Genomic DNA, 21,462 nt, shown 5'->3' with positions numbered 1-21,462 from the left:
CGCTTTCGGGCGCCCCAGGGCACCTGCTGAGCTGGGTGGTGCAGCACTCACAGGCCCAGTTCTGACATTCTGGCTGCTCAGAAGCCTGCTCAGATCACTGACCACGTGTCCCTCTCCCTAGCATCCCCTAACATGCCCCAAGACACCTGCCCTGTACAAAAGAAGACCGGCTATCTGCTCCTCCACAGCTACTGGGGAGAGGCAGGGGACAGGGGCTTGAGAACGTGTGAGCCCCAGAGCTTGGAAAGACTCAGCAACCGGCCAGCACCTCCCCAGAGGCTCCCTGCTGCCCTGCCGCCCCACGGTGCCTCATGGATGGAAGCAGGACCGGCTGAGCTGAGGGCAGCATGGAGGCCCGGATACCCTCCTTCCCAGGCGGGGCTGGCCCAGCACCCTGTCCCTTCCCATCTCAGGCCCCATGGGCACTGGACCGTCCTCTGCATGAACGAGAGCTATCCCCATGGTGTGGGGCTGAGGGGCTGCTTGTGGGCCCCACCTCCACATTCTCATCTAGCAATGAGATTCCCCCTCCTGGCCCCAGGGGACCTCTTGAGAGGTGACGGGGCCCATCCCCGGCCCTTGCTTCTCTAAGGCCCATCCCAGCACTCCTCATGGCTCATGGGAGAGCTGAGCAAAGGCAGAGGCCACATTGGGTCATGAATTTGCTCCTGGGCCCGGCCGTGTCGCCCAAAAGGGGACTTGTGGTTTTCTATTTGCACAAAGAGGCCCCAGATCACAGCCAAGGACACACTGGTCCCTTCCGAGGCCAAGGGAGCCGCTGCTCCTGAAGCAGCACAGGCTCCTGGGGAGCTGCGGGGAGCAAAACCTCCACGCGCACAGCTTGGGGGACCGAGCCTTTGCCCTGGGACTTTCAGGGCAATCGGATTGCAAGGGAGGTAGGGCCTTGAGGTGTCAGAAGTCAACATGGGGGACTTTGACTTGCTGCCTCATCTGAGCATGAGCGGAAGAGGGACCCTCGGGATCTCCGTGCACTTTTCCAGGGGTGCGCCCGCCACGATCCTCCGGCTCCTACTTTCCTTTTTGGAAAATTCAAGACACTCAGATCCCCCCTGCGTGGTTCTTTCTCCTGTAATTATGAACAAATGAACTGGTTTGAAATGTTTCAGGAGGCACAGACGGGGCAGTTCCTGAATTTGTTTTAACTTTAAGAAAGAAAACAAGAGCTTGGTGATGAAGCTCCCACAGGGGGACGCGGGAGGCAGGGAGGGGACTCTCACGGCCGGCGCTGCTTGTTTCTGGTTTTTCTTTTTCTCACGTTGCCTCAATAGGGCAAGAATGTTGGTGGTTGGATGTCAACTGGCTAGCGGGGTGAGGATGGCGGGGGACGGGGCTGAGGTCAAACATGAATGTCAGGGAGCCAGACTCGGGTGCGGACCCCCCAGTGTACCTCGGAACGGCTGTGGGGGCTCTCAAACAACCTGCAGCACCCCTGGGTTGAGAAAAGCAGCCCCAATCTGCACAGTGCCCTGGGGCTGCCTGGGCAGCAGACAACCCCCGAAACCCCAGCGCCTTCCAGGGGCAGAGCAGGGGTCCCGGCGCCCGCCGTGGAGCAGCGCAGCCCCCCCGCAGAGCAGCGCAGCCCTCCCGCAGAGCGTGTTCCGCGAAGGCATTGTGTTAGAAGAGTGGCCGCTGGTGGCCAGGCAGCACCGCGTGGACAAGAGCCTGCGCTGGGTGTGCATGAGAACCCGGGGTCTCCCGGGTCGGCAGAGGGCATTTCTCTTTTGCTTTGTCATCCTGGGCTCTGACCCGGGTCCTGCGTTTCTGTCTGGGCGTGTGCCCTGTCAGGGTTGGGATTTTAAACAGACGGCATCTAACACCCATCATCTTGTTCTGCCCTGACCCCAGACATGTCCATATTCCCTTTGCTTTTATCTCTCACAATTTTTTTTTTTTTTTTTAGACAGAGTTTCACTCTTGTTGCCCAGGCTGGAGTGCAGTGGCACGATCTCGGCTCACTGCAACCTCCGCCTCCCCGGTTCAAGCGATTCTCCTGTCTCAGCCTCTCAAGTAGCTGGGATTACAGGGGCCTGCCACCATGCCTGGCTAATTTTGTATTTTTTAGTAGAGACAGGGTTTCACCATGTTGGTCAGGCTGGTTTCGAGCTCCTGACCTCAAGTGATCCACCAGCCTCGGCCTTCAGAAGTGCTGGGATTACAGCCGGGAGCCATCGCCCCCGGCCATCCTCATAATTTTTTAAAATTAAAAATCATAGATTTTTAATTTGGTCAGGGCAGGCAGGAGCCTGCAACCATGAGATACAGTTTACCCCCTTGAAATGGGAAGGAGGAGGGCAGGGCGCTCCTTTGAGCATTTCATAACCAGCTTACAAAAGACTTCCAAAGTATATTCAAGTTGCTTTGATTCCCATTTTATGGGGCCCCCTTTGGAACAAACTGATCCTCTTCTTGGTGAAAAAAAGGTTTAAATTCAACTATGCTGTCTGAACCCCTTCGCAAGCCACCTGTCGGGATGTGTATATTCCTTTCCTGCTCATCACAGGCTCACTTTACTAGAAGAAGCTATTTAAGAATGATCAAGGTAATTTAACTGTGGACCCGCCATTTACATTTTTATAATCCAGATCCAAACCGCACAACTAGAAACAGATAAGGGTACATAGAGTTTTATTTCATGTCTGATCGCTGGGGAGGTGACGGCATATCACACACAACACAATAATAAAACTTAGGCTTAATAAAAATGCTTCAGCCATGTGCGGGAGGAGAAGAATGTGGCAAAGCCCAGGACTCCAGCGGGCTTTTTCTCGCTCTGCCAGAGGACAGGACGGTCTGCAGTCCGGGAGCCTGACTGTGGTCTCCTCCAGCCGCTTAGCACGGAGGAAGCCACGAAGCGAGGCCGGCCAGAGGGAGGCTCGTGAGCACAGGCGTGCACAGGGGAGGGAGAAAAGAGACCTCTGTCCAAAACCCGGCACTGCACATCGGGGTGCTGCCCCTGCTGGCTTTTAGAGCACCATCACCACTACCTGCTCAGCTCCTGGGCCAGCCTCAGGGCTTGGGGGATCACAGCACTTTCCCACACTCACAGCGCGTGGAGACAGCAAGGAGTTAAAGTGAAGCCGGGAGCAGCGCTGAGACCCAGCCGCCTCGCCTCAGGGGAGGTCCTGAGAGCGAAAACCAAAATGCAGGAGACAATCCTCAGACCAACGTCCTCTCTCTCTCCCAAGGCCAGGTGAGAGGCAGACTGGGTCACCAGGGGAATTTGCTTTTGGGAAACGGTTTGGGAAGAATTTCGATTCCACTGGCTGCTTTCACATGTTTTGTGAGAAAAGCCTCTCGCACAGCAAACTCAAGCACAGTTGAATTCTGAAATCTAGAATGGTGAGCGATTGAGTTTTTTTCCAGTAAGCACATGGAAGGAGGGTTCACCTATTTGATTCAAGCCTGCCTTTAAAGTTTCTTATACTGGTCAAAAAGAGACAAGAAAGCCCAAAAGTTCGCTTGATGGAAAAAAATCATTTACTCCAGGAAAGAGAAAACAGGAATAGCCGCTGCTCAGATTCACCCCAGTGCCTTTTACTCTGCAGTCTGGTGATTCCCACCTGGGGGCATTTACATGGAGTTTTTCGTCTATGTATATTGTTAAATTCTATGATTAAGCGGGAGTGAAAACCGTACCACTTACAGCTTCATATTCGAAAGTCGTCTCTTTTCTCATGAATTGATTTGATATTTTAAAAACTTTCTTTAAAGACCTGTAAGGAGAAGGTATCCCAAAGCTGGCAGCCATTGTAAATTTAAATGATTTCTGTGTCTTAAAGAATATTGCGGGGGAGCAATGATATGAATTTTCATAAAAGGCTCCGCCTGAATGAACGCTGACAAACCCCGAAAGCCCAGCCTGACTCTAGGCTTTTCGCAGGCAATTTCTCTGCCTTCTGTTGAGAACGTGGCCATTTATTTGTCCCAGAACTCCGTTTACCTACAAGAAGCCGCCTCTTTGTGTCTGGAAAGTGATAAAAGGGGGAGAAAATAGGCAGGGTCATGCTCATGCTAAATACAGTTTGAATTCCGAGGACCCGCGTTTCGTGTGGTTCACCCATGTTCAGTCAAGTCATTGTTGTTACAAAGAGAACCTGAAGTGTTGGAACAAGGACTTAACTTCAAATCCAGTCTGTTTGGCATCATTATTTTTTAAAGCCATTTAGAGCAGACATTTATTGGCGCTAGTAAACTCAGCTGTTTTTAAGCGGGTTCCCCAGGCTCTCAGATCCTTAAACCAAAGAGAAAATTCCAGCCTTGCCCGTGCAACACAACCCCGGGACTCAGGCACGACTTCAACAGCGCAGCGGACGCAAGTGTTTATAAAAAGGCATAGATGCTTAGATGCTGTCGCTTAAGAAAATATACTGTTCTTCTTCCTTTCCGGCGGCCAGTCCCCCTCCCTGAGGCCGCTGCTGGGGGCTAAAGGCTATCAGAAACTCCAGACTTTATTTTTGCTTGAACAAACTTCTCCCACCACGCTGACTTAGTGCTTGAGCAGGACCCACCACGGGTCGCACAAGGAAGGAGGATCATAAGCAGACGGCAGGAATGTGTAGGGAGCTGCAGTCATAATTTATGACAGGCCCTGCAGGAAGGGGCCTGCAGTACAGTAAATGCGCAATTTGTGACGCCCTCGAGCCAGGAGCCGGCCCAGGCTGGGTCCGCAGACGCCGGGTTCCCACCGCAGCCGGTCTTTGTCCCGGGAAGTCGCCTGACCCCGCCGGCCAGGAACAGTGGCGTTCTCGGCGCGTCTGGCTGATAAGGCCTTTGTGACACCGGGGACAGGCTGTAAAAACGCAGCCGGCTTTTGTCTGCACCTCAGCGCCGCTGGCAAGGGCGGGGCCTGCGACTTCGGAAAAGTTTGCGCGGATTCCCGTTCACCTCTGACCCCCGAAGCAGTTGGAGGCAGGTCGGGGACCCCCGCCCCGCCCCGCCCCGCCCCGCCTCGGGCCCTGTGATCAGCAATAATAGCGATTAATTCCGACTGCGGCTCCAAGTTCCATGGCCAAGGCGCCCTCCTCCTGCAGGTCCCGCGCCAGGGAGGGGGCGCCCGCGGCCCAGCCGCCCTCCCGCCGCGGTGGCTCCAGGGCAGTGTCTGCGCCGAAGGGCAGGGTCTCCCGGCACATCTGGTGCCCTCGGAGCCGGAGTGGGGTCCCAGGAGACACGGGGCCCTCGGATTGGGGGAAGAGGTGGGGGAAGGGGTTTCCTTCCGCAGCCCCGTGGATCAGAGAGGGAGGCTTGGCGCCCTCGGAGCTGGGGTGGGGGATCCCTGGAGGACCAGCACCCTTGGGTGGGGGGCATCCCAGGAGATCTGGCTGCCCTGGGAGGGTAGGGTGTAGAGAAGGGAGTCTGGGCGGTGTCCTGGGAGTGTCTGTGGGCTTCAGAGAGGGAATGGGTTGGGGGCGGGGGTCAGGGGAGGCTTGGAGGCTCTCCGAGGGGGCCAGGCAGAGGATCCAGGAGGGCCGCTCCCAGCCCCTGTCTGCCCACCAGCCCTCTCCCCGCCACTGGAGCGGAGCTGAGCTGCGGGGTGGGCGGGAGGATGCCAGAGGTCTCACATCAGGACCCTCGATTAGGGGGGCGGCCTGGAGCCAAGGGGTGGGAGGTCAGGGTCCACATCACCCTCTAACAGAGACCCTTGAGAAGCCTCTGATGCGCCCGCTGACCCTCCTCTCTCCTGCCCAGTGCCCAGGCCAGGCCACCTGCCCCAGGGGCGTCAGCCAGGCCGGACACTCAGCAGCCCCTTCCACCTGCGTCTGCTACAATGCCCCTCGCCGCACGGCTCTCAGGGTCACCCAGCCTTTGTCCCAGCTGGCGCTTCTCATCCTGCACTTTGGGTCCAGTTTTCTAATACAGTGGCTCAAGTTTCTTTTTCGAAAAAGAGACAATTATTCAGCCACTGTGTGATTTTTTTTTTTTTTTTTTTTTTTTTTTTTTTTTTTTTTTTTGGATAAGATGATACAAAACTGGGGTCCTAATAACAATGGGTTTAATTGAAGAAGTTACCATGGGCCAATTTCTCCTCTCCACTTTTACATCTCCTCATAATTTTAGCAACTTACCTGTCGCACCCTAAGGGAACTTCACACACTGCTGAGAGAGGCTGTGCGCCTGCTGTCCTCCCGCGTGAGAGTGCGCCTGCTGTCCTCCTGCGTGCAGTTCCTGTCTGGGTGTCTTGGGAGTAACAGATACTGGGCGTTACAGTCATGCTGTGGCTTCTGTGTGTCCTTTGAGAGTTCCTTGGTGTCATTCTGGAGTCAGTTGGGACTGGCAGACTGTAGTGAAATCCACAATGTGGGGGACATGGGGAGGAGCATGCAGGGGCCACGCCCAGCCCTGTCTTGGGGGTGCCCAGCTGTGTCCAGCCACAGACCCCAGCCAGGTCCAGCTGCTGGAGAGCCTGGCCTGACACAAGATGGTCAGTGGGGATGGGAGTGTCACCCACAAGGATGGCCATGTCCCTTCCATCCCTGGGAGCCCTTCCCTTTCTGAGTCTAGAACCACTCTGTTTTCTTGGAGGAGCCTCAGCCCCAGGTCCCGCAGGGGCAGGTGGATTTCCCTTGGGCTTCTTCCCAGCCTCGCAGCCAGTCCTCCGGCCAGGCCTGCAGGTCCCTGGAAGCTCCCCAGTTACTGTGATCAGAAGAGAGTCTCAAACACCCACATGTGCGGGGTGGGCAATGATTCTCCCAAGAGAAACACACCCACCGCCAGACACTCCCGGACCAAAGACGCAGCGTTCCTGGTGCGGGCGGCACAGCCCATGCCCTGACCCAGGCCTCAGATGGCCCAGCCTCCCCTTTCTGAACTTCTAATTTTCTTCATCTCGACCACCACTTCCACACCCCAAGACAACCTCCTCTTTTCAAGAGGCCCCTGGCAAGCCATGGGGACACAGCCCCCAACAGCACTGCTCAGTGAGTAGAGTTCCAAATGGAGGTCCCCTCGCCCCCAGGGCTTGACCAGGCTGCAGAATCTACCTGAACCCACCAGTTCTCAAGGGTGTCCTCCATCCCAGACTCTCACCTGTGGGGTCAGCCTCAAGGCGCCAAGTTGACAGTGGGCACATAGTCCTGCCCACCCCAGCCATCCTGGCTGATGGCTTCCCCTCTCATGGAAGAACCACAGCCCCATGTCCTGACCCACTGGCCAGGCTCAGCTCATGGCCACTTTCAGAAACAACCAGGTTCACTCCACACTCTGAGCTCCCCCTCCCCCACCACCACTGGCAAAGGGTGTCTCACTTACATACACGAAATTGAACAAAAGAAACTTGAGAACCCACCCAGGTGGGCTCTTGGTGGAAGCAGGGCTCTGCTGTGCCCCCAGGACACCCCCAGCTGGGAACTTTGATGCGGATCCTACCTATTTAGTCAGCCACCCCCTTTATGAATGTCCTAAAACCCAATAAAGCAAATTAAAAGGGGACGCAATTCCTTCTGTGCATACTCCGCAAAAGTTCCAGAGGAGACCCTCTTGGTGGCAATTAGAGGAAAATCAAGTGCAGGCTGAGCTGCATCCACAGTGTGAGGGCTAAGTGCACTGAGAGGCTCTCCAGACACCAACAAACCACACTCACCCTTTCTCTCTGGTCTCTCCATCCTAGATTTACTATAAAGTCATTAAGGACATTGAGCCAGGTGAGGAGCTGCTGGTGCACGTGAAGGAAGGCGTCTACCCGCTGGGCACAGTGCCGCCCTGCCTGGACGGTAAGACCCCTCCCCTGAACTGGGCCACGGCCCCTGGGAGACCCCAGCCCACCAGGAAGAGGAGCAGATGCCTGGGAGGACCCAGGGCCTCTCATCACCTCAAGCCACCTAATGAAGGCTAGGCGGCCCCCAACTGCCGGGTGCCTCCATTTTTGCAGACCCCAGGCCGGCAGAAATTACCCGCCCCCACAAAGGCTCAACCTAATGGCTTTCTTGTTCCTCTTCCCTGGGGCACCCAGGAGGTGCACCCAGAATTTAAGAAGGGCTTCGGGCAGTGGGCGAACTGATACCCAGTGGATTACAGCTTGGCAGTGTCAGGGTCCCAGGTGATTTTTTTAAACTGTGTTTTATTACTGCTATTGTTCTGATTAGCAGCAGCAACAGCAGCCTTTGCTTTCCCCGGTACTTAAACGAACACACACACACCAAGCCAGTTTGTAGTTTCGGGGCATTTCTGGCTGCCCCAGAGCTCTCTGCGGTGTGGAAAGATTTCATTTCATTGAAGAGAGTAGATGATGGCGTGTGTGTCTTTCAAAGCAAAATGTGCATCTGTAGCTAAAAGTCCAAGAGAAGTGTGAGGGGAAGTTTCATTCGGCGGAGGGAAAATGCAGGGTCTGAGGTGGGTCTCAGAGTGGTGCGGAGTTGCCCCGCTCTTCCGGACCGGGCTGTGGGAAGCCTTCCGAATTTCCTTTTCCCTAGATGGGCCAGCCCCTCTCTGTCGAGTAGAGACGGGACAAGTGAGTTTCCCTTTCACCTTCCTCCGCACCCAAGTACAGCTGAGAGGATGCCTGAGAAAATTCCAGCCCCACACAGATGAAGGCTCATTCCTCTGTCCCCGGCTCTGTCCTCTGATGGGGGCACAACTCCGTCCGTGGAGGGCTGGGGGCCGGGAGCAGCAGGGCAGGGATGGTCACGTCATGAAGTCATGTGTCCATTCCCCTACGGGGTCCTGGAACAGCTGGCCAGGAAAGGCTCTGTGGGCAGCGGGGCCTTGGCCCGTCGGCTCCAGGCCGATCCCTCTGAGCAGACGGCTCCAGGGTTGGAGCCTAACTGCTTTTCTTTGGGTGAGACCCCACAAGTGAACAGGAGCGCAAGCTCCCTCCTGGCCACTTCCGGAGCTGGTGATTCCTGCTGGTGCTGGAGCCTGAAGGGAGGCCGAGTTTTCCTGCTTGCTTCTTGGACCTCCCCTCCAAACACACCAAGGCTTAATGATTAATGCAGTTCACTGCAAGTTTCTCCAAGGAACCACTCTGATTTCACGGTGACGGAATGGTGCTGGAATTAGCAGGAAGGCTTTGAGACCAGACATGGAGAACTCTGCCTTCATTTACCCTTTCCATCACCGAGCATGGCCCAGCCTTCATTTACCCTTTCCATCACCGAGCATGGCCCAGCTAGCGGGGTCCTTCCTTGGTGCAGTATCCGTTCATGTCCCTGAGTGTCCGAAAGGAAATGACCACAGAATGACAGTTTAACAAGCGGAAGCCTATCTGCACTCTCCTCTAAAGTTTGGTTTTATTTAGGCCATCGAGAAAAGGAAAATAAATTGCTGAGATCTGGGTAGCAGGAGGGAAGGCCTCATTTTCCTTAAAATAATTATTGAAAAGATCTGTGAATCTCAGATAGCACACAAGAGCTCCAAGAGACAAATCTACTTGACTTAAGGAGAGTGCTTGACTATGGAATTTCATTTGTACAATGAAATCTCTTTCTTCCAAAAGGTTTTTTAAAAACCTTGATTTCTGCTCCCCACCCCCCTCCAGCCCCTGATATTAAATAACCTGGGTCTACATTTTCCTAATAATTTATCAAACATCTGTGGGCTAATTGCTTGCCACACATAATAGCCCAACATCAAATATTTGACTTTTCCTCCTCTTTCCTGTCAAGATCATGCCTCCCCAGTAACCGCCTCCCCCACCAGTTAAACTCTGAATCGCACAGAAAGAAAATGCAAAAATGTTCCTCACTAAGATAATTATCATAAAAAATCTTTTATCCCAACCCCAGCTCAATGCAGCCAGCCCCTTATCACTGCAGGAACTTGGAGGAGGCTCTCGAGCTCCTTTGAGCCTCGAGTCTGGTAGATTAGTACGTAGACGCCACATAATTGTGAACCCCTCGGCTCTCCGGGGCCATTAGGCACCGATTTATTTTTCTGTTACATTCCTGCTCTGCCATGAAAGTTGCTGATGGAACTTCAGATAGGCAAGCGAGGCGCAGATATCACAAACAAGATGTGAGGTCACCACGGCGTTGGCTCAGCTGGCGTAGGTGACAGGTGGATGCTGTACGGCAGCTCACGCACCCCTGCCAGATGAAGAGAGTTTCATTTCCAATCACTGTTTTTTGTGCTTTTGTTGGGAGAAGAGGGTTTGGCTGGAGACCACGTTCAGGTAGCAAAGAAGACACAGGAGACCCTTGGGGGCCAGCCCGCTTCGGGAGAACCGAGCCTCCGCCCCGCAGTCCCGGGGCTGGACACATTGCCTGTGCAGAGCTGCGGCTCCGTCAGGAATGCGAGGCCCATTTTCACACAAGTGACTCAGACCGTGGGGAAGCCACTTTCAGATGCATTTGACTTTGTGTTTTGTTTTTACACTTACAATGGAGAGGAAAGAATTCTCTTTCGTGAGAACTTTTTGCTCTTGGGAGAAAATAAAGAAAGTTACTTCCATTCCAATATGCTTTTCTTTTGAGAAAGCCTCCCGATAATTTGCTTTTCCTCTCTCCAGAAGAGGTCAAGAGGAGGCAGTACGTGGGGCACAGAGGTATGAGCCAGATCGTGAGATCAGAGATAATAAGATGGGAAACATTATCGAATAGGTCATGTTCTTTCAGCATTTCTTTAAAGCAGAAGTTTCTTGTGCCAAGAAAGTGAAAATGCCATAAACTGTGCCCCCGCTTCCGGCCCCTCCACCAGCCCCAGGGGTGTATTCAGGGCCAGCCTTACCTGCCTGGAAGACAGCCGGGAGACCCATCCACACCACTCAGTAAGGGCAGGCCAGGCTCAGGTGTGTCCTGTCCCCGGCCCTGTCCTCTGATGGGGGCCCAGCTCCATCCGTGGAGGGCTGGGGGCAGGGAGCAGCAAGGCAGGGATGGTCAATGAAGTCCACTCCATCACGTCCAGGGCACCCTCCAAGGCCATTGGAGTGAGAATTGGACTGGATTCTCACTTGCAATCTAAATTTTTATTTTCATCCCAAATTCTAAATGAGAACTGGAAAAAATAAGTTGGTCAGTAATATGAGTAGGTGGGGCTGGCATTTCTTCTTGTCTTTGTTTTCAAATTTCAACTTCTGTGATTGTTCTTCATTGGGTCCAGAAAGAGTAAAATAAAAGCTGGCATTTCTAACTGAATCACGCTGCTGGCTGGAGGCCCCCATCTCAGCCTCCTTCCAGCCCGGGACGTTGGAATCCACCCACAGGCAGCTTCCCGGGTCTGCGGGTTGGCTGTGTTCCACAGTGGTCTTGGTGCTCAGATCTGCAGGGCTTGTTCCCCAGTGAAAATCCCAGTTTCTGAAGACAAGGGAAGGCCTGAGAGGGAGTGACAGTGAGCATCCCTCTGTCACAGGCTCACCTTGCTTTCCCCAAAACCCTCAGTGGGAAATTGGGGCCCTGCCAGCCCTGCTTCCTGGGCCCCAAAACCATGGGCAGGCTTCAGGCCCACTGCTCCGCCTCTTCCTTGAAAAAGCAACTCAGGCCGGGCTCGGTGGCTCAAGCCTGTAATCCCAGCACTTTGGGAGGCCGAGGCGGGCGGATCACAAGATCAGGAGATCGAGACCATCCTGGCTAACACGGTGAAACCCCGTCTCTACTAAAAAATACAAAAAACTAGCCGGGCGAGGCGGCAGGCGCCTGTAGTCCCAGCTACTCGGGAGGCTGAGGCAGGAGAATGGCGTGAACCCGGAAGGCGGATCTTGCAGTGAGCTGAGATCTGGCCAGTGCACTCCAGCTTGGGTGACAGAGCGAGACTCCGTCTCAAAAAAAAAAAAAAAAAAAAAAAAGCAACTCAGTCTCGCCCAGCCTCAGTTTGCCAGTTCTGAAGCAGGCATGCGAACACCATCGCCCTTCCCTGGGTGCTCGCAGGTCCATGCAAGGCTTCAGTGCCTGGATTCTCTTAAGCTCTGAGGACAGGACCTGCCACGTGGGGCTCCCACCAGACCCCAGGGGTCAGCCTTGCCGCCCACATCATTTGCACAGTGAGCACTTTCTGAACAATCTGCAGGCTTGAATCACATTTCAAGGTGGCATTTTGTAGACTTCTGGGGTGAGTATTTCTCACCCACCTCCTCCCAGTCTGTGCACCCAGTCCAAGGATCACCCCAGTCCGTGCACCCTGTTCAAGGATCCCTTCTGTCTGAGGATCTCTCCTGTCCGAGGATCCCTTCTGTCTGAGGATCCCCCCCAGTCCATGCCCCCTGTTTGAGGATCCCTCCATCTGAGGATCCCTCCTGGCAGCCCCTAGGTGGGTTTGGTTTGTTCAGCGAGCGTCTGGGAAGCTCTGAGTGGCAGCCTTCCCCGGAGAGGTTTGGGACGGAGGCTTCCAAGCCCCAGAGGACGGAACTGAGGTGTGGACTGCAGTCCTGTGGGAAGTGGACTACGCAGGCTCTGGGCATCCTCTGGCTTTTTTCCCTTCATGATCTTGTTTTCCCCCAAACCAGTGCTTTCCTGAGGTTCAGGTTAGCCAGCAGGACCAGGACGCCTGGACACCGGCTGAGAACGAAATCGCAGTGTTTCATGCATCTTGACCGGCAGTGGTGCCTGCCCACTCACCCCCAGTGCACACACCCCCAGGGCTCCTCTCAGCCAGGCACCCCTTCCCTGTCAGCCAGATACTCACCTCTGTCCAAAGACGGCAGTGAAAATCACATCTGGAGAGCTGGCGTCTGTGCCTTCGTTGGCAAGGGTGGGGGGGTGGTGCCATCCAGTGTGCCCGCTGTGGTCTCTCAGGGCCAGCACCCTGCTGGAATCCCCACCTGGGCACCTGAGGCTCAAGGAGCCAGGCTCTGAGGACTCGCCAGGGGGGGCTGGGGTGGCCCGGGCCAAATAGCAGCATCTCCACCCTTAGGCTCAGGGAAGCTTCCAGTCAGCAAGGAGGTGCCACTTCCGGCAACCCCCGCACTGCCCAGACTGCAAAGCAGCCCACCCTTTCCTTAGGACTCTAAAGGCCTGTGACTGTGGTGGTCTCTCTGACACAGGGGGGGACAGGAAGTGAGAGCGCTCTTCCGTCTGCCCCCATCCCCTCCTCTCCTCAGCAATCCTTAGGTTCAGGCCTTTGAGCCAACGTTCAGACCGAGTTCATTAAGACTCTGCTCAATGCTGGGCACTGGGTCAGTCCTTGTGCACATGCATACACACCCAAACACACATTCCCACAAGCACACAAATGCACACACACAGATCACATGCACACACAGATCACATGCACACAAACACAAACATGCACGTTAGCATATGCACATTCATATACAAGCATGTGTACACATATTCACGTGTGCACAACTGCACACCCATTGGCGCACACACACACAGACAGGTCAACACACAATGTGCATGTTCACACATGTTCACATGCGCATGTGTGCACATCAAAGACACATGCACACACAATACACATAGTCATCCATGCACACAAACATATATGTATAATATGCACTTATGCATACATAACACAAATGCACACACATGCAGACAGAAACACATGCATTCACACTATGCACCCACATGAACACACAGGTGCTCACATGCCTAAACACAAAGGCATACACAAACCACACATGTGCAGGTATGAAAACATGCTGGTACACACAAATATTCACACATGTAGGTGCATGCAGAAACACACACCCTCACACACATGCACATGCGTACCCATGCAGCCCCACACAAACATGGGTGTAAGTGCATAGACATGCACACACAGTCACACAAAGATGCACAAATGTGGATGCAGATATGCTGATATTCACACTTACACGTGTACACACAGCTGCATGCTCACGCCCAAGACGCCCATGTGCACTCACACAGTGGTGCACACACCATTGTTCAATTCATCTGGGAAAGAGCTCAGTGCCAGCGTTCTTTCCAAGCTGGGGGCTGTGGCGTCTTGTGGGGAGGGGCCTCCTGTCTTAGATGGAAGGCTGCTGCCCAGCTGCTGCAGGCAGGGAGGGCGGGGACAGGCCCAGAGCCCCCCCACCAGGATGACAGCTCCAGGCCGATTGTTTGGCTTGGCAAGGCGGTCAGGATGCTGCCTCGTAAACTTAATAATAGCTGCCCCCCTTTTAATTTGTTTGACCTTGACGACAATAATTTATTGTACGCACTGGAGCTCTGTCATCGCTTTTCTCCTGATTCATAAACAAAGCACTTGGCCCGGCTTCCTCCTCCACTCCCAAGCTCGGGGCCTCCTCCAGTCCACGGTGGCTGCCTGGGGCACAGGCAGGGCTGGGTGTCACTTGGGGCTCCCTCTGAGGCACAGATTCGGGGGTCCTTTGGTGCTGCCCAGGGCTAGGCCCTGGGGACTCCACATGCCTGTTTCCAGGGCAGGCTGGTGGGCCCCAGGATGAACCCTGGCAGGAGGCAGAGCGGGGCTGGCCAGCCTGGGTGCAGGTCCTGGGGCACCGTGGTGAAGGGGACAGGTCTCCAGAGTCCCCTAAGAGCCCTGGGCTGGGTCTCTGGCTCTCTCGCCACCACCTCGTTCCGTCTCTTGCAGAGGAGCCCACGTTCCGCTGTGACGAGTGCGACGAACTCTTTCAGTCCAAACTGGACCTGCGGCGCCACAAGAAGTACACGTGCGGCTCGGTGGGGGCTGCGCTCTACGAGGGCCTGGCTGAGGAGCTCAAGCCTGAGGGCCTTGGAGGAGGCAGCGGCCAAGCCCACGAGTGCAAGGACTGTGAGCGGATGTTCCCCAACAAGTACAGGTGCTGCGCCCTCCTCTGAGTCTTCCCCCCTCCCTTCCCCCACCTCGCCCCCCAACAGGTGGAGACAGGTATCCCCTAGTGGGACACACCCTGGGGGATATGCACCCCTGCTGGGACACTGCAGAGCAGGTGCAGGGTCCCGTGGCCAGAGCCGCAGATGTCCCCTGGCTCTGACTGCAAATGTCCTGGCCCCAGAAAGCCACCTCCTAGGCTCGTGGCCCTGCCTACCAGCCCGCTATGGGGAGAAACTAGAAAGGAGAAAAACTCAGGCCAGAGCCGAGATCTGCAGCCGCTCAGCCCAAGGCTACTTCTGTAATAAGGTCCTAGGCCGGGATGGGGGTGGCAGCACCCACCACTGAGGGATTCATGGTGGCCCCACCCTCCAGACACAGGAATGACTCCCTCTCAGATGGCAGGCAAGAGTGAGAAGGGGTCACCCCCATCCCCAAGACACTAGCCCTGCTCCCCACCGGTGGCAGCCGCCTGTCCCAGGAGGGGCTTCAGAGACATGAGCGGGCCCACACTAGCCCTCCCCTGCCCTAAGACCAGGCAGGAGCCAGGATCTGGGACCTGGGCAGCCTTAGGGACCTGTGACCCCCTGGAACGACAAGATTCCTGGTCTCTCTGGAGAGTAAAACCAGGACGTTCAGTCCAGTGCTGCAAGGAGCTATGGAGACTTTTCCAGCATGGGCCCCTCCTCCTGCCTTTGAGGGTTTCCTCCAGGACAGCCTCGCAAAGTCAGAGCAAAGCCCATCAGGCCACTAACCGGCTATGTGATTGCTGGGGATTACCGCCCATCCCCGCACCGCTCCCTGGGGACGGCAAACCCTCCACCCGGAACAGATGACTGAGAAAATAAGTGTTTGGGCAAATCCCGACTGCGGCCCTTCCCAGTAAACGCCGCTCAAGAGGGTCCGTGTTTTCTTTACATAAACACATAAATCACAATTAACAACAGGGGAAAAGATACAGTCTCCTGATGCTCGGGAACCAGGCGTTTCTGATCTGAACGGATGGCTGGGCCCTGTAATTAACGAGCCGTGATGTACCACTGCTTTGCTCATGAAGATTAACGGTCATCCCTGGGATGGGGGAAGCCGGGGGTCCCCCGAGAGCAGGGAATTAGAGCAACTCCTTCATCCAAGTGCAGCGGCCCCTCCGAGCAGCTGAGCTCTGCACCCTTCCGTGTCACCTGGAGACCCCCGAGTGACTCCCGGCCTGCCTCCTTGGTGTGTGCCCAGCACTCAGCGGGGCGTCCTTGGATTTTGGGGACTTGCCCACTCCTGGGTTCATGCCAATGTTGAACCCCTTTTTTCTTAGGCCCAAGCTTAGCCTCAAGGTCAGGACCATCTTGAGAGGCACCCAGGCAGTGTGGGCCGGGATCCAGCCCTGCCTCCAACCGCCCTGGGGGTGGTCTTGGCTGAGAGATAGAACCATCCAGGTGCTGGCTCCTCATCTGCTAGGGGAAGGCCACTTCTGCCCCTTACACCCCGGCCATCACAGAGAGGAGGTGGGCAGGGAGACGCCAGCATGTGCTCTGTCCCCCGGCAGTGTGGTGGGGGCTCTGAAGGGGCACTGGGAACAAGCTGTGCAGGGTTGGGGTCCCCTCCCAGGCAGAGGGTAGGTACTTGGGCCCCACAGTAAGCCCCATCCTCTGCACAGCCTGGAGCAGCACATGGTCATCCACACGGAGGAGCGTGAGTACAAATGCGACCAGTGCCCCAAGGCCTTCAACTGGAAGTCCAACCTCATCCGCCACCAGATGTCCCACGACAGCGGCAAACGCTTCGAATGTGAAAACTGCGTGAAGGTAACATGCAGGGCAGCGGCATCTGAACCCCGCCACAGCAGGAGGCTGCAGACGGGCGCCCACTCCCATGCTCCCTACACCCCCTGGTCCAAATGCAGATGGAGTGTGGCAGAGTGGGTAGGAGGCCCCTGTGGTGGCTCGGGCCCTTCCGTGTTACTAGGAGGGAAAGGAAGTCTCGGGGAAGACTGCGTCCCCCAGGTCAGAAGGATCAGGGCCGAGACCAGAACCCAGGCCCCTCCCGGGCACGGCTCCTGTCCTCCCGCCAGTGTGGAAGGAAGAGGCTGCAGGGCTGAGCCTCCACCCCCAGCCCGCCAGGGTTGCAGCGCCACAGCTGAAAACGCTTTCTGCAGCCCTGTCTCACCCAGCCTCAGTTCAGGAATTGTTCTTGAGGAAAGCAGCTGGGGAGGCTCCGTGGTTCACTAAGGCCATCCAGCGGGTCCTGGCTACAGCAGAGACCTGTCCCTGCTCGGTGCAGACCGCGACGTGGCAAGAGAGACAGACAGGGCCCTGCTCTCATGGCTGATTGGTCGGGCAGCCAGAACCAGGCCAAGGCGGGTCTCCAGGCAGGGCCCGAGCCAACGGCGTCCATCTCCCCAGGTGTTCACGGACCCCAGCAACCTTCAGCGGCACATCCGCTCGCAGCACGTGGGCGCCCGGGCCCACGCCTGTCCCGACTGTGGGAAGACCTTCGCCACGTCCTCCGGCCTCAAGCAGCACAAGCATATCCACAGCACGGTGAAACCTTTCATATGTAAGTGGTCGCCCAGCCTGGCCGCCCGCCCTCCGAGTGCGCGGATGCTGTGGGGGTCGGGCCGAGGTGTGCCGTCCCCCAAGGTCTCCCCCAATCCGAGGGACCCCAGTTTGTTCCGAAAGCACTCTTGGCAGGTTCTGACATCTGTGCCATGTGCAGCCTGTTCCCCGGCAGGCACCCTCCGAGTCTGTCCCTCACTGCTACCCTTCCCCATCCCGTCCACCTCCATGGCTCCCTTTGCTTCGCCTCACAGGGGCTGGAGGGGGGCAGCAGGTGATGGGAGGGACCAGGGTCCTGCAGAAGGAGCCGGACCCTCTCCCCCTGTGGCTACTCCCGTCCCCCGAACTCACTCCCCATCCATGCCGAACTGCAGAAGGGTGTGTTTCTGTGCTGCCCTGCACGTGGCAGTCCCAGCAGACGCCCCCTGGGATTGTCAGGGTGGTGTCTCTAGGGGGCCCTGTGTGTGCCCAGCGCTGCTCCAGTGTGGGGGCCAGCCCTAAATAAAAGAGCAGCTGTCTTTATGGGGCTCCTCGCACACCAACGGGAGAAGACAGGCAAGCCGGATAAGCAAGGCAGCAGGCACAGCTCTGGGTGCAGCGGTGCAGGGTTACAGCCTCACAGGGGGCCGGGCTGGCAGCCTGGCATGGGAGCTGTGCCTGCCTGTTCGATGAGAGGCGTTCCAGCAGAGATGCAAGGAGAGTGAGCCCTGGGCACCTGGGGAGGAGGCTCAGGAGGGAGCTGTGAGCATAGAGGCCCCGAGGCCAGGGTTTGTTTGAGGAGTGAGTGAGGGGAGTGAGAAGAAAAGGCCAGGGGGTGGCTCATGCCCATAATCCCAGCACTTTGGGCGGCCCAGGCAGGAAGATCACCTGAGGCCAGGAGTTTGAGACCAGCCTAAGCAATGTAGTAAGACCCCATGTCTACCGAAAAAAAAAAAAAAAGTTTAATTAGCCAACCATGTGAGTGTGTGCCTGTGGCCCCAGCTACTCAGGGGGCTAAGTGCGGGAGGATGTCTTGAGCCCAGGAATTCAAGGCTGCAGTAAGCCAAGATCACACTACTGCAATCCAGCCTGGGCAACAGAGCAAGACTCTGTAAAGAAATAAAAATAAATAAGAGAGAGGTAAGATGTCACCGGGGCCAGGTCCCAGGACCCTTGCAGGCCAGTGCAGGGACTTTGACCCTAATTCTCAGTGAAGTCAGAGGCCTCTGAAGCGTCCTGTCTGCTGGGCCTTGTGCCGAGCCATCCGTTTGCCGGCCATCCTTTGGCCGAGTCATCCATTCACACACACATTGTGTCAGGTCATCGCTTCCCAAGCATTCTTACGTGGCATCCTCATAAAAGCCTGAGAGTGGGGCCCTTCTGTCTCCAGCTGTCATAGGAGGAAAGTGAGGCCACAAGATATTAAGTGACTGTGCGCTCAAGGCCAGGCTGTGGAGCCCAAATTTTAGCTCTGGGGGCCTGGCTCCTGGCCCCTGGCTGGGTGATTTGAACCTTCCAGGCTCTGTTGCATCAGCACGGAGAGGAGGGGTGCTGGGAGCTTGGGAACCTGGACTCAGGTGTTCTTGCCGATGTAGGACCACTCAGGCACTGACCACTTGCACAAGAACTGATGCCCGCCAGCCAGCCAGGCCCTGTCAGCACCTGGGCTGTGCCCATCCTACCCACCTCCCAAGCCCCAGCATCCAGCCGTCCTGCTAGGGGTGACTCAGCCCCCAGCCCAACCTGGGCCACATGCCCCCACCAACTGAGGAGCCAAAGGGAGACAGAGCTCTCCCTGCTGGCCGTTCCACAAGTACCGTTTTCCCTTTTGCTGACCACCGATCTCCCAGGAGGAGCCTGCGCGCAGTGTGCCCGGCTCTGGTGCCCCGACGCGTAGTACCCCTTCCCTCTGGGAGAAGCCAGCACCAGGCAAGCTGGGAAGGAGTCAGGGGCCAGGGTGGGGGGTGACTGCTCCCAGATGCAGGTCAAGTGACTCCCACTGCGAGAGCGGCACCAGTCAGTGCCTCAGATGACAGTGTGGAGTTCTATAGCAAGCTCAGAAGCACAAACATTGGACCTAGATTTAAACATCCTTGCCCCTCTGGGCGTGCAGACGAACATTCTAAAGTCCCGTTGCATCACATTAATGATGTGTATTCCAGGAGCTGCAGCACCCTGGGCGGCTGGAGCCTACAGTTCCCACCACGCTGCAAGCTGCTCCCCATCCCTCGTGGAGGGAGTGAGGACAGGGAAGCTCGGCTGGGCCTGCCTGGCCTCAGTGGCTCTTGCACCTCTTGTCCACACTCCTGGCTCACCTTTGTGCCTTGGCTTTTGGCTAAGGGGATAAAGCTTAAAGGAAAACCCCAGAGATGGGCAGATCGGGTTTACAAAGACCTCATTCCCTTAGAAATTAGATCAAATACACGTAACACAGCCCCGGTATCCCCCAGGCCATGGCACAGCGTCCTTTGGCGCACCTGTGGAAGGGGGTCTTCGGGCTTGGGGAGGAGGATTTGCAAACAGGCAAGGGAGTCCAAATAGTCTGGCCCTTTCCAGGAACGGTCAGTTGCTTGCAGGAGAGGTCACAGTCGTGCAGGCACTCACGGCCAGACTGTCCACCTGCTGGGTGACACACCCATGGCACAGGCAGATGGAAGCCCTAAGTCCCCACCTCACTGGCCGCACAGATGGAGGGGTGTCATTCCTGGTGATGTCTTTCCCACCAAGGAACTCACCTGTGCGCTGGGGTGTGTCCACGCAAGTGTGTGTGCGCCTGGGTATAAGAGAAAGGGGAGTAGGGAGAGAGGAGAGGAGAACAGGAGAGAGAGGAAGTATATCCGGGAATGAGGTGGACAGGCTCCCACTGGGCACTTCTCAGAAAGGGCCTTTGCTCTAATAAGTGTGTGCGTGTGTGTGTGAGTGTGGGCACCTGAGCTAGTGCATGTGTCGGCATGTGTGAGAGCGTGTGAGTGTGGGCACGTGAGCTGGTGCATGTGTCGGTATGTGAGTGTGGGCGCATGAGCTGGTGTGTGTGTCAGCATGTGTGAGATTGTGTGAGTGTGGGCACGTGAGCTGGTGCAAGTGTGTGCGTGTCGGCGCACGTGAGAGTGAGTGTGGTCACGTGAGCTGGCGCGTGTCGGTGCATGTGAGTGTGAATGTAGGTGCGTGAGCTGGTGCATGTGTCGGCGTGTGTGAGTGTGTGAGTGTGGGCACATGAGCTAGTGCATGTGTGTGCATGTCAGCATGTGTGAGAGTGTGTGTGGACACATGAGCTGGTGTGTGTGTCAGCACATGTGAGAGTGTGTGAGTGTGGTCATGTGAGCTGGTGCACGTGTCGATGTGTGTGAGAGCGTGAGTGTGGTTGCGTGAGCTGGTGCGCATGTCGGTGTGTGTGAGTTGTGCAGGATTGAGTGTGAGTGTGCATTCACACAGATACCCTGCAAGGAGAAGAAACTGCTGTCCAGAGCAAGCACCAGCCTGGACCCTTCCCATCTTGGCAGGACCCTGGGGGGCTCCCTCTAGGCGCTGGCCCCAGCTCCAGTTCACTGGCTGCGCAGGCCGTCCTCCACCCTTTCAGGTCACTGCCTCCCTCTGCCAGCTCTGAGCCAGCTGAGGCCATCCCCAGGGTTCAGGACCTGCCCCTGCACAGAGCCCAGTCTCTCCAGTCTTCTCCTCTTCCCCAGTCCCTCTGCAGATCTCCCCACTTCAGGGCCCTCCCTCAGTGAGCGGATGGGTGGGAACCAAAGGTTCCTGAGCCCAGGCACAGCCGCTGGCCTGGGAGGCCCCTCCTTGGAGCTGCCCTGGGCCAGAGGCTGCTCAAAGCCAGTCTCTCCGAGTCAGGATGGCAGTAGCCACTGACCAGGCACCACTAGGGCCTGGCAAAGGCCGGGGTACAGCCAGGGTGTGCTTCTTTGGCCAGCAGGACTGAGTGCCTCCCCAAGGGCCAGGTAGGTGACCGAGGGGTATTTATAGACCCTCTCTGTGGAGGGTCACCTGTCCATCAGCAGCCCTCCAGAGAGGGCAGATTTGATAAAATGAGACCAAGTTCTTCTCCCCTCAGCCTTGCAAACGCCCCGCCAGGCTGGATGAGCAGGAGGGTAGAGCGGTTAATATAAATAGATGTAGTGATGAAAGAACATGATAATCTCAGGGAAAAAGCTCCCAGCTGGAATCGAAGGAGATCAGGCCGCCGACCATTTCTGGTGAGCGAGAAGCTTGCTGAAATCATTGTTTCCACTGTGCTGTGTTTAGAAAGCAAATCGTCCTACAGAGA

At 56.3% G+C, this 21,462-nt stretch overlaps 1 protein-coding gene across 1 annotated transcript in view; it reads left to right on the top strand.

Annotated features, from left to right (window-relative positions):
• The window catches only part of PRDM16 (PR/SET domain 16), a 245,797-nt gene that overhangs the window by 201,170 nt on the left and 23,165 nt on the right, over nucleotides 1–21,462 (top strand). Inside the window, exons 4-7 of the mRNA XM_030913789.1 lie at nucleotides 7,625–7,727; nucleotides 14,443–14,650; nucleotides 16,313–16,460; nucleotides 17,058–17,211. Of these exons, the coding sequence (XP_030769649.1) occupies nucleotides 7,625–7,727; nucleotides 14,443–14,650; nucleotides 16,313–16,460; nucleotides 17,058–17,211 (613 nt within the window). The remainder of the gene's footprint in view (nucleotides 1–7,624; nucleotides 7,728–14,442; nucleotides 14,651–16,312; nucleotides 16,461–17,057; nucleotides 17,212–21,462) is intronic.

This window comes from Rhinopithecus roxellana, chromosome 12 (genome assembly GCF_007565055.1).
Source record: "Rhinopithecus roxellana isolate Shanxi Qingling chromosome 12, ASM756505v1, whole genome shotgun sequence".
In the NCBI taxonomy this organism is placed as follows: Eukaryota; Metazoa; Chordata; class Mammalia; order Primates; family Cercopithecidae; genus Rhinopithecus; species Rhinopithecus roxellana.
The sequence above is the reverse complement of the archived record's forward strand: the minus strand, read 5'-3'. Positions and strand labels throughout refer to the sequence as shown.